The sequence below is a fragment of the Vulpes vulpes genome, chromosome 2 (genome assembly GCF_048418805.1).
Source record: "Vulpes vulpes isolate BD-2025 chromosome 2, VulVul3, whole genome shotgun sequence".
NCBI lineage: Eukaryota > Metazoa > Chordata > Mammalia > Carnivora > Canidae > Vulpes > Vulpes vulpes.
The window spans coordinates 114,673,542-114,686,492 of NC_132781.1; the positions used below are offsets into that span (position 1 = coordinate 114,673,542).

Consider the following 12,951-nt stretch of genomic DNA (forward strand, 5'->3'; position numbering starts at 1 on the left):
TTACTGGGCCCTCGGGCTAAGCCCTCTTGCTTCCACATGGAGATCCCCCTCTTTCTATCCTGTCTAATAAATCTCAAATGCCCTAGGACTGCTGACCTCCTACCTGCAAGTGCTGCCATCACTCCAGGCTGTTCCTTTCAATTCAGCCCAAACAGGATGGTTCCCTTCTCCTAAGCCATCACCTGACTCTCCTCCTATCTGTAACACCTCTCTTACAATGCCTCCTCTTTCTCCTCACCACTCTTTCTCCACCATAAAAAGTTGTCAATAAAAAAACAACGATGGGGTCACATGGGTTGGTTAAGCATCCGACTCTTTTTTTAAGATTTTATTTATTTGAGAGAAAGACAGAGAGAGCACGCACACAGGAGGTGGGGGTAGGGACAGAGGGAGAGGAAGGGGATCTCCAGCTGACTCCCCACTGAGCCAGAAGCCCAACACGGAGTCCATCCCACCCCCCTGAGATCATGACATGAGTCAAATGAACTGGTGGTATTGGTGGGGAAAGACTGTACTTTTTGCCCCAAAGGAGAGTAGATCGGACTGCATGGACCTCAAGAAAGGTTAATAACAGTAAGCTCGCTGGGAAGGCATCTGGATCCTCTGCAGGAATATAAATTGGGAAGAACTCTCAGATTCTTAGAAATGCTACCACGACTTTCCTCATGACAGCTTAGTTCTGTTCTCTTGCAGCGGCGATCTTCACACCTGTTACTGTGCTCTGTGTAGTGTGTGTGGTATTTCTTCTGGTATGTTACCAAAAAATGAGGTGAGTAGCGCCAAGAGACTCCAAGATTCTTACTGGCTGAGATTCTTGCTTCCCTGTGAGAAAAGAGCTGCATCACAATGATTGTGGGCCTTCCCACCTTCCTGGCTATCTGAGGCAGGCTCTCATGCTCACCCACAGGCCCATCTTGGCCAAAAGGAGAGCCAGCCTTGGGCGGCCCTTCGCAGGACACCAGTCAGTTGCACAGCAGCCAGGACCTAACTGGTAACAAAGGTTTACCAGAAGGAAAGAAAAGAATGAACAGTTTTCTTTCCTTTTCAGAAGCAAAGAATGTATCCGGTAACCAATCTGATAGATATGCAATTGCTACAATATGAGCATGAATATATTTTCTTGAATGCACTCATGAAATATAGGCACACTTTATTTTTGTGCTTATTCATGTCAGCCTGACTTTTGTATTTCTAATAACTGAAATTCTGTATTTCAGCATTTGTGACAAAAGCGTTTCTGCAGCTTGCTGAAATATCAGTTTTTATTATTATTCTAATCTTGAGGCATTTTTACCATTAAAACCTCAAATGGCAAATCCACCTTCATTTCACACATCTATCAGTTAGAAACCAGTAACCAGCATTCCATATTGATATACAATGTATACAACATTATACAATGAACAATGGAAATCAGATTTGTTGAAACTAAACTTTTAGTTGCTAGTAATAAAGAATTCTTTTCTAAATATATCAGTATAAGAGTTATACCACCCTTTAAGCCTCACTTTGGCAAAATGAATGTTCCGTGAAATGCTACTGTGAGGCCAAAATGAAAAAGTCATCTAAAAATTCACATCAGGGATGACTGAGTGGCTCAGCAATTGAGCATCTGCCTTTGGCTCAGGGTGTGATCCTGGAGTCCCGGGATCAAGTCCCACATCAGGCTCCCTGTTGAGGAGCCTGCTTCTCCCTCTGCCTATATCTCTGCCTCTCTCTCTCTCCGTGTCTCTCAGAATAAATAAATAAAATCTTTTAAAAATAAAAATTAAAAATTAAATAAAAATTAAGAATTAAATAAAAATTTACATCAATCTTTGAAAGCTATTAATACCATCCCAACCAAAAGAAATGCCATAAACTTGAGAGATCATTTAGAAATGAAGGTTAATGTATTATTACTCAAAAAACTGTCAAAACAGTCCCCCAAATGCTGAAATGTTGGCAAAATCAAAAATGACTTTTAAAAGGATTTTCAAAGTGTTTACAACTAAGTTTCTACATGAAATGTTGTATTTCGAGTTACATTCTTAAGAGATTATAATGATTGTACTCATTAGCTTAAAAAATGTACACAATCTTTTTTAAGAATAACACATTAAAAATAGGATCTAACAAGAATTTGTAAATTTGGTATATATGGCCAATAAACTTGCGGGTAAGATGAAAATATCAATATTCACTGACTATAGTAAAGAAATATTGATAAATTGGGGCGCCTGGGTGGCTCTGTGGTCAAGCATCTGCCTTTGGCTCAGGTTATGATCCTGGGGCCCTGGGATCAAGTCCCACATTGGGCTCCCTGCAGGGAACCTGCTTCTCCCTCTGCCTATGTCTCTGCCTCTCCCTCTGTGTCTCTCATAAATAAATAAATAAAATCTTTTTTTTTTTTAAAGAAACATTGATAAATTATATCTTTAAGAATTGGTAAGCCTGAAAAGCATTACTACTTGGTACATTCTGTGAAGCAATTCTTTGCTGTATACTTATTTTTTTTACAAATGGGTTATTAGGTAGATTTGTCATTCAACAAATTGGCTTTCAGCAGATTATCTTCAGTACATTGGCCTAGAGCCCTGATTTACAGTTTAGCACTCACTCCAAGGAGCTCAAAGTGCTTATGTACAGGATAATTGAAGTGGGGATGATATACAATATCCTATTAGTTTCAGGTGTGCATTATATGAATTCAGCATTTTTATGCATTATGAGATGATCCCCATAAGTCTAATTACTATCAGACAACCAAATGAAGCTACTACAATATGATTGACTGTATTCCCTGTGCCGTACATCACATCCCTGTGACTTATTTATCTTGCAACTGGAAGACTGTACCTCTTAATCCCCTTCCCCTATCTCACCTGCCCCTCAGCCCCTCCCCTCTAGCAACCATGTTTGTTCTCTGTATCTACAAGTCTGTTTTATTTTTGTTTTTTATATTCCGCAAATGAGTGAAATTGTATAGTATTTGTCTTGCTCTGTCTTATTTCACTTAGCATAATACCCTCTGAGTCCATTCACGCTGTCACAAAAGACAAGATCTCCATTATTTTGGTGGAGAAATACTCCATTGTGTATATACACACCACATCCTTTTTATCCATTCATCTGTAGATGGACACTTAGTTGCTTCCATATCTTGGTGGGTGTAGATAACACCACAGTGGACATGGGGTGCAGATATCACTTCGAATTGGTGGTTTTGTTTTCTTTGGATTCAAAGTGTTACTTTGAAATGTCCTAAAGACTTGCCTCTCCTCAAGAGGTAGATGCTATAATCTGTGGAGGAAACTGCTGACCCAGACACTGCTGACCCAGGCCCTAAAAACATAAGTCCTTCAGTGACGGGGAAACATGTGGAATTAACATGTTCTGCTTCTCCCCACTCTTCATTACTCAGGAATCGATTCATATATGTTTCTTGAAACACGTACCAAGTACCAAGAACTGTCTGAAATGGTTGATGAAGGTGTCATAATTTTTGCCAAGATGATCACATGTGGCTTAGCTGGGCTCCTGGGTACTCTCTCCCTTTTGTTCCTGCCCTTTGAACTACTGCTTCTTAGCAGAGGATTGGAGAAGATGGGGTAAGCTGCTCCAGCAGTAGCACTGGTGAATCTTAGGAGGCTGAGGGGGTTAAAACACCAAAGTCAGATTGAAATGCCAGGTTGAATGGACGTAAGCTAGGTTTACTCCATCTGAGTGTTCATTGGGAATGACCTGTTCACTCAGGGAGACCCTCTCCTCCTTTCAAAACCTGTGAATGATCTGCTTTACAGGCAAACTTCGCAGACACCCCAGGTTGAAATGGAAAGCATGGAAGAGGTGCCAATGACGAGGGGAGCCAATGGCAAAGAAGACACTGCAGAAAACTACCCGCACAACCTAGAAGACTCCAGGGGGGACCTGAGGGCAGCAGAGGCTGAAGCGAAGGCACCAACCCTGCCATAGCCAGAGAGGACCTGGAAACAACTCAAGGTGGTGGGTGCCAGGAAAGAGCCAGTCAGGAAGACAAATGCCTTGGCATCATTTTATCGACGGCGCCCACTCAAGACACCTCCTGTATTTATAGGCTTTTCAGTCTCATGTTGGATGGTTGGGACCTGCCCTGCCCGGCCCTGTCTGGCCTCCGGTATAGGGCTGGCATCCCCCAAATCCCAGCAGTTGAAACCTTCCTGAGAGTGGTCAAAGGCCTCGGCCTTCATGTCACTGTGACATTTATTCAGGATAGCTTAGCAGCTTGACTATTCCACCCCTCATCCTGACCTGCAGTTTACAGAGGAGGCTATAAGATAATCATGAGGCTCTAAGATAATTATGAGTCTCCTCCTGGCTTAGGAGATGTCTACAAGGATGACAACAGCGTTGCAGTTCCAAAACACTTGCTGTCCCTCTAGTTAGGTGTTCTGCATGCACTGAAAGGGAGCAAAGAGGTATTATGCTCCATTAATCCACTTGATTTAAGTATTCAGAAAGAAGGAAACTGAACTCAGTGATATTTTCCATATATATGCACTTCTATTTATACTCCTTGTCTATTATAGCTACATATTTTATATAACGTTATTTTGAAATTGTGTCTTATATAAACAAAATGTCTATTTTCAATACAAAAAAAATGCACTGAAAGAATCGCTGAGGAGATGTAATGGGCCTCAAATAAAGAAGAGGAGAAAGAATGGGAATGCAGAATCCCAAATGGTTGAGCTTGGCTTTTCTTTCTAAAAGAAAAGGGGGGGTGGGGAAACTTGCCTAAAGCTGGATCAGATCACAGTTTTAGAGAATCTCTAATAAGATTTCCATGTGAGAAGCAAAAAGTGGCAGGTTATGACCCAAGTGGGCCTGGCACATACACTGTCTTGTTCCCTACATTGTTCTCTTTTTCTATTTTTTTTTTGTTCTCTTTTTTTAATAACACTTATTTATAAATTCAGGGCCTAATCCGACTTTCTCATTTTATAGATGAGAAATATGAGGTCTGTAGAAGTTGATTTGCCCAAGGTCACATGGCTCGATTAATGCCAGGTTGGGCAACATTTAGGAAGGGCCATGGGGCAGGAGAGGACCAGTCCCAACCAGAAACCAGACATTGACTGCCTCACGCACGGCCAGGTGCAGTCAGGCAGCCATCACAAGCATCTGGAAAGTGGGGCACGGGCTCAGCAATCATCCACATGCCACCAGCAGCTGCCAAAGGGCCTTTCCTTACTAACTTCTTCATGTCATCAATTTAGATGGTTTCATCAAGAGCGAAGGAACGGTGGGAATTTCCAATGGCTGGTGTTGTGATTTTAGAGCTGTGCCATTTTCATTCCCTATAATTCTCTTTCCCAACAAGAGGAAACTCATTGCTAACACATGAGCGGAGACATTGGATTCTCTGGCCTTAAGTACTTGGTTTTCCTGAACCTATCTGAGTACTTAAATGTTTTGCTTCTCTCCTCAGCTGTTTACCCTACATTTCTAGAGCTTACCATTAACTGGATCCATTTTGTTCTTTTAAGCAGTTTGAAAGAGTCTGATCCTTGTTATTTCAAAAACCAATTTGACAGAAGACACAACTTGGCACCAAAAAAACTGGTAGCTGTTCAGTAGAACCAGAATTCTGAAAGGTTTCTAATGAGTGTAAAAAGGCCATTAGGCTACTTTATAGATTTGCAGTTCCATTTTACTGTCACCTTTGGAAAACTAACATGATGAACTCTGGGGCCCCATTTCGGAGCTGTAGAATCACCTGGCTCAGGTCCACCACAGAGTAAGTCTGTGATGCATCGGGCAGGCACCAACCACATTCAAGCTGAGGAAATTACATGACCAAAGTTAGATCTAGGAAAAGTAGATCTAGACAGGGAAGCCAGCAGGGTGGACTGATGTCTGGAAGGACCAAAACCAGTGGGTTTGGGGTGGATAAATGAATCAAGTGCTTTTTTAATAGAAGTAAAGAGGTAAAAGTAATTATCTTACTGGGTATACAGTCCTTAGCAATGCGTCTAAGTAACCTGTATGATGCCAAGTCACGCCACAGCCCCAGGATTCACCCACTGAGCAGTGATGAACATCTTGAAATTAAGAACTGTTTTCACCTTTGAATTTTCAGGGACTGATGCAGTGCCCTGAAGGTGATTAAGGGACTCTAAATAAATAAAAGATTCTTAACCAAAGTACAGCACATTTTTCTGACATAGGATAGCCTGTTCTCAGGCATGGCTATAAAGAAGGTGATGTTTGGGGGCCACTCAGCCACTTGTCTTTCTGCATCTGGTTTCCCCATCCTGCCTTGACAGTTCCAAGCATTGCCTCGAGTTCTATCCTCATTTTACACATAAATAGTACCTGACTGATTCCCAGACAGCTTGGCTTGGGAGGACACATGGGACCTGGAAGTGAAGGAGGAGTATGAGTATGAAGCACCCAGCAGTGCTTCAAAATGATCAAACGGTTGTCATACTGCTTATTGGCTCTGCAGATTTTGGCGTTTGTTCATATCCATTTTCCAAATCGAATCCTCCAACTTCCCATGATCCTATGAGTGGCAACCTACAGTGGAAGGGCGGATGTGAGTTCTACGGGCAACTAAGTATTACATAGTGGTGTGAGGCACACTTCTTCCACTGCATCAGGGCCCCTTCCAAGTCCCTCCTGCCTCCCCACTACCAGCAGGTTGCATGCCACTGTTCTCAGGACTCACCACTTTCCCCTAGCCTACCCAAAAGTCCTGATTCCTTCAATCTGCTACTTGCTCTAGTTATCTGTTGCCGGAAAACCAACCATGGAAAACAGCAGCTTTAAACTACCACAGTTTATTATCTTTGGGGGCCAACGGGCTCAGCCAGGTGGCTGTGCTTTATGTGGCATCAACTAGATGCACTCACTCAGCGGCATTGAGTGTGGCTGGGCTGAGTCAGAAGGTCTAAGAAGGCTTCATGGGCTCATCGGGTGCTTTAGCACTCCTCTGAGCTAGCTTGGGCTTCCTGGCAGCATGGCGGCCTTGGGGCAGACAGAAGAAACTGCCAGGCCCCTTAACGGCCGGGGTAGGGTCTGCCACACATCACTTCTGTTGCATTTTATTGGTCAAAGCAAGTCAGCAGGCAGCCAGATTCAAGGGGAGGGGAACAACAAAAGGAATCCATGGGAACTACCTTTGGAGACCACCTACCACAGTACCTCCCAGGGCCATCAGAGAAATGCAATTTGTCTTTCAATATTTGGCACTCAGTAAATGCCAAAAAATCTCTGATGCATCAATGAATTAAATGATCCAGGGATACCTGCAGGGTACTGAGAAGAGTCCATCTTTTAATTTTTTTTTTTAGTGGAAAAGGATTTGAAAGTTCAACAGGCAAGCCGTTAGCCCACATCTGTCAGCTGGCTGCAAATCTACATAATTCACATTGTTTTTCCCTCTTTCATTTCCTGTCATCCACAACATTTGCCATGAAGAAAATTGATTGCTCTTCATCTTTCCATGATCATTAATTAATACTTTTATTTTCTTCTTTTTAAACCTTCTAGACATTAGGAAGAGAACAGGGACCAAAAAGACACATTTAAGGGTCTCTCCATGTTTCTAACTGTCCAATCCATTGTCTTCATCAAGGAAGGACCTTTGACTATCAGCCTCAGAACATCAAGAATGTAACAGAGAATCTTGAGTTTGTTTTCCCACAAGCCTAGGCTCCTTGAAGGCCAGACCAGCTAGATTCAAATAGTAGTAGCCCCGATACATCACGCTGCCAAGGTGTATCTGGAATTCAGTGTGTGGCTATGTTCCCAGAATTTATAAATCTACAACACTACATTTATGTGGAATTCTGGCTCACTCTTTTCTCCCCCAAGAGCCTATTTGTAAATCTACCCATTCTACTTTTCTTCTTTTTAGCTCTCCAGAATGCAGCACATCCATTCTTCTCCCATTTTGGGGACCCAATATTGTGTTGGAGTGCCTTATTGCCCAGTAACTTAGAGAAGCAGGTGTCCCTTCTGCTCCCACCAAGGTGTGGGGCCCTGATGCTAGCCCATCAGATACGCTCACCTAGGTAGCACGCACAAGCTGTGCTAAGAATATGGGATGAACATGATGGAACTTACACAGCAGCACCCAGCAGTGCTTCAAAATGATCAAACGGTTGTCATACTGCTTATTGGCTCTGCAGATTTTGGCGTTTGTTCATATCCATTTTCCAAATCGAATCCTCCAACTTCCCATGATCCTATGAGTCCCCAACATGCTTTCAAAACATTTTCTTTCTCCTTAGAACAGACCCAATTTTCATTACTTCTCACTGAAAAATTCCTAACTGATATGGAATTTGGTGCTAAGAGAGCATACTGCCAACTAGAGAAGTAGAGAACTGGGGACTATCTGTGATTGGGTTATCTGTCTTAGAGAGAAAGGGTAGGAAGTAGTGAAAGTCCTGCTAATATTATGAGATGGGAACCCAGCAGCCCGTGGCATGCAGTGAATTAGTTCCCTGAAAGACACCTGGACTGGCACGCCCACTGAAGGCCCAGTTCTGGAAGACTGCATCCCTGCCATCCTAAAGTATGATCGGTAAAGAAAGTCAAGACCATAGATAGGTGGCTACTATTAATGACAGTGAATAATTTAGAAGAGAGAGTAACAAGCTCAAATCCTTAAAGTCTCAATTCAAGCCAAAGATAGAAACCTAGAGGGACACCTGGGTGGCTCAGTGGTTGAGCATCTGCCCTTGGTTCAGGTCATGATCTTGGAGTCCTGGGATCGAGTCCTGCATCAGGCTCCCCGCAGAGAGCTGCTTCTCCAACTCTGCCTGTCTCTGTTTCTCTCTGTGTCTCTCATGAATAGGTGAATAAAACCTTACAAAAAAAAAAAAAAAAAAAGATGGAAACCTAGAGACTTCTATAACCAGGCTGACTCTCATCCTTCAGAGAGCAAAGCCAAGAGAACTGGAAACCCAAACGAAGAGTCTGAGTCCTCATGCCGTTGAAAAACATCAGCCAAGTTTACAGCCCCACCAGGTTTCTTAACTGCAAGGCAGGGCATGGTTGGATAATACTGGAAGAAAGATACAGGGGAAATCTGCAGGGCTTACAAGTAACGCCACTCCCCCACTTACCCCACCTTGTCCTCAGAGGCAGCCCCCAGTTTTGTCTGGTAATGCTGCTCCTCACTTCAAGGTAATGGTACTTCCTTGGCCAAGGAATAATCTTGCAAGAGGAAGCCTGCCCTACTAGTGAACCACCTCCCAACTCCTGTTCTGTAAGGGAAGAGGTTCCAATGGCTCCCACGAAGGCCATCCAGAACCTTGCTCCAGGCTGCCTCCCTCACGGCATCTCCCACTGCTTCCCAGGACCTGCCTTGCTCCGTGCTCATGGGTCAGGCACATTGCTCACAATCACCTCATCTGTCAGTGCTAGCCACCCTCTGCACATCCACTCTACCCTTCGAGAGGCAGCTTGATTTCTACCTTCGACGGGGAGCCTTCATTAACTAGTCACACACACACACACACACACACACACACACGCATGCGCACGCAGAATCATCTGCCTCTGAGCTCCTGTAACATTCATTACGGGCCCTACAAATATGGCGTTTGCTTACTACTACCTTGGTATAGTGGAGGGAGCACAGGACTTAGAAAATCTGAGGGCCAAGCTTTCTTTGGACTTTGTTGGCCTCGTCAGCTTGGAAGAACCCCTGGGGTTACACAGGGTTAAAGAATTCTGTCTTTAACAAGGAGATAAGGTGCATATCGTCCTTCTCAGCAAGGGGCAGAGCAAAAGGGATGTTTGAAAGTGCTTTGTAACTGGCATATGTTTCTGCACTTGTGCTCTTGCTCTCTCTCTCTGTCTCACACTCGCGCTCTCTCTCTCTCTCCATACTAGAGATGCTGAAATTGAAGCTCTGGGACTTATCCTTGAGGTGCTTTCAGCCAAAAGAAAGACCTATCAAAACAAAGACCTCACACCACAAGCTTAGTCCATACGAATGCCACAGGAGTCGTGAACACAATAATGTTGCAGAAGCTTGGGAAAGGAAGAAATCACTAGAAGGCCTGGATGTTTGAGGAGACTTTTTCAATGTAATGAGACTTGTGATGAAGGATGGGTGGGATCTAAGTAAATAGATACAGGCAGGGAGGGTTCTAAAAGCAGGAATGACACACTCGGAAAAGGAAGAGCGAGGCAGCTGGCTGGTGGGAGAGAGTAAGGCTGTGGCAGGATGGCTTGGTAGCTCCATGTCAAGCCAGCTGAAGCAAAGGAGCCTTCAAGAACAAGGGTCTTGCAGGGACTGGATACAGTCAGAACCCTGGGTTCCTCCCCCCTCGTCCCTGGTTCTACCCAACAGCCCCTGTCTGGTAGATACCATCACCATGAACTCAGATGGTGACCTTCCCAGGGCTGTGTCTTCAGTTCTCCGGGTAGAGAGATGAAAGCACAAAGTACAGAGTAAGTGTATCGGCTTCAAAATCCCCTTTGAGAGCAAGGTGATTGAGAGCAGCATGCAAGCTGCTCTAAGCCACAGGGCCCCAGGGCCACCTGGCTGCCTGTGGTTGCTGAGGTCTTCAGCATGTTCAGATTAGCCTTCGTTTCCAGAAGCACCCTGGGTGCTATCCAGCGGGGGCAGCTTAGAAAGAATTCTAGTTGCCACCCTGCCTGAGTCCTGTGTAATTATAGCTGCTATGTTCTTGAATTAGGCGTCAACTTTGAAGAACGCCATGGCTAGGAACATCTGAAAGCCTTCTATGCACTCAGTTTTTAAGAAATGTAGTTTTGTTATTGTTGTTGTTTTTGTTTTTTAGAGCTGTAGTTCCAACTGTTTCCATGGCGGCAGGACAAATACCATGGGTTTGGAGACATGAATTGGAGCCCGGGCTCTGCTCTACGTGCCACCCAGTACGGGTGGTCTGGGTCCAACCCTACAGACTGTTTTATCACCTGCTCTTCCAGCTTTGTTGTGGGAAATCACATGGAATAAGGTACATGAAGTCCTAAGTGTGTCTACCATGTGGGAGGTATTTCCTAAACGAGATCTGTTTATATACTGGATAATCCCCTATTGGTGGCTGCCCACCCCTCCCCTTCCTTTTCGAACAAGTCCCAACATTGAGGTATTTCTTCTCTTCCACGTAGCCACAAGCAGACATCCCAAGTACTAGGAAAGGAAATCCTGATTATTTTAAGCCATGCCCTTGCCAGAGATCGGTTCAGGAATGGGCAGGTGACCTAGTTCTCACCACTGAGGCATGAGGTTGACCAGGGAAGCCGCTGGGAAAGGTTTCCTGGCTCCTATGAGACACAGAAGACCAGCTTCTCACTGTCACTGCTCCATCTGGACACTCTGCCCAAAACTTCTGCCAACAGCCTGTTGCAGGGAAGTCAGGGGGGGAGAGGGCTTCTCCACAACAGTGCCAAGCAGCTTACGTTGCCGCCCCACAGTGCGTCCTTATCTGCTATCCTAGGCGGAATTGTAACATTCTTTTGTTCAATGCCCTTCAGAGTTTTTGTTTTGGGTTACAGCCCAAAGGGTGATAAAAAATCCGATACTGAATTTGGTGAGAGGAAATGGGGCTATCAAAACAGATCCTAATGTGGGAACTGACTGAGCAGAGGCAGAAGAAAGAAGGGTAGGTGGTAACGTCCCTATGACTCTAGGCTAGAAAGCCAGGGCCCCTCTGTTTTGTAGCTGGAAAGCAACAGATTAAAATGTTGCCTCTTTTACTCTGGGTCCAGGTTAGGAAAACAAACTGTTAGGAAAATGATGGCTTAAGACGTCCATTGAATTGGACATTTAAAAAAGGAAAACCAAACCAAAGCACTGATAATCGTGTTGGCTACTTCTTCAGTTGAAGAGTAGACCAGAAAAGATGGCCCGGCCAAGAGGTCTTTTCTGCCCAAAGCACAAGCTGGACATTCTGACGGCAGCAAGAAGCCCCCGGAGGGCTTTAAGCAGGAGGATGACATAATTTCCCCTTCATTTTAAGACGCCGGGTCCTTCCCCGTGGAGAGTAGGAGAGCTAAAATGAGCAAAAGTACAAGGCAACTGCAGGATGTGGCCTCGGGCCAGGTGAGGCGAGAGTGCTGGTTCCAGAGGGAGGATAATGGAGAGAAATGGATGAAGCCGAGAACCTTAGAGGCCAGGTCAGAATGATTTGCACTGGTGCCTTTACAGATGTGGGGAAGGATGAGGGGAGGGAGCAGTTGAGGCGGGAGAGAAATCAAGAGTGCGTTTTGGGTATGTTTGAGGCCAATGGAGTCAGCAAGCAAAGGCACTGAGGTTGAAACTCCTCTCTCCAGCTGTTCTTCCTCTTCATTCAAACCCCCAGGAAATTACTGGGGGGGAGGGACAGGAGAGACAGGAGGGACAGGACCACGGGGCTCACGAGGAGAATCGAGCAGTAAGACCCCAGGGAGGAAGAGAGTCCCTGGCACATGCTCTGAAACCCACCCCCCAGCGCCGCAGCTGAGGGCCTTCCTTGAAGCATCTAGAGAGGGGTGTGTGAGGTCTGAATCATCTGGGCGCGGTGTCTGGAGGAAGTCTCGGTGCCTCCTTCGGGACCAGCCCGACTGCACCCATCCACCGGCGATCCAGAGCTGTCAGCTTTCAACCCCTCTGTGTGCAAACCCAACAGTGCAGGGGCGTTTAGGAAGGGGTACTGCTGAAGACCAGGCCGGAGAAGTGCTGAACCTCAGGTGGTCTGATCATTGAGGGGCATCCAAGTCCCTTTTCCATCCAGGTGGTTGGCCCACAGGCAGCCCCGGCCCCCTGGTAGGAGCGGGTACAACACGCGCCCGGGGCCTAGGCTCTCCGGGCAGGGTGACTTCCCATCCCGGGCGCTGGTTCTGCTGTGTTCAGTGCTTAGGCACCTGGGTGTGAATCTTAACTGTTTGCCTTCTTGGCTCCCATGCCCGGGCAGCCAGATGGAGAAGCACGCATCCACTACAAGCATGGTGTTGGGATCCAGC

At 45.4% G+C, this 12,951-nt stretch overlaps 1 protein-coding gene across 11 annotated transcripts in view; it reads left to right on the forward strand.

The window, feature by feature from the left end:
* IL15RA (interleukin 15 receptor subunit alpha) overlaps positions 1–10,859 on the forward strand; it is a 58,231-nt gene extending 47,372 nt beyond the window's left edge. For 3 of the 11 annotated variants that reach the window (XR_011999971.1, XM_072749623.1, XM_072749624.1), the window contains 2 exons: positions 694–769; positions 3,783–4,622. Coding sequence is in view for 7 of the 11 variants with exons in the window: in XM_072749624.1 (XP_072605725.1) it covers positions 694–769; positions 3,783–3,954 (248 nt within the window). In the remaining 4 variants the exon portion in view is untranslated. Of the gene's footprint in view, positions 1–693; positions 976–3,782; positions 6,165–9,870; positions 9,952–10,787 lie in introns of those variants that run through there. The other 8 variants (XM_072749616.1, XM_072749615.1, XM_072749614.1 and 5 more) reach the window with 8 other exon arrangements.
* The last annotated feature ends 2,092 nt before the right edge of the window (positions 10,860–12,951 follow it).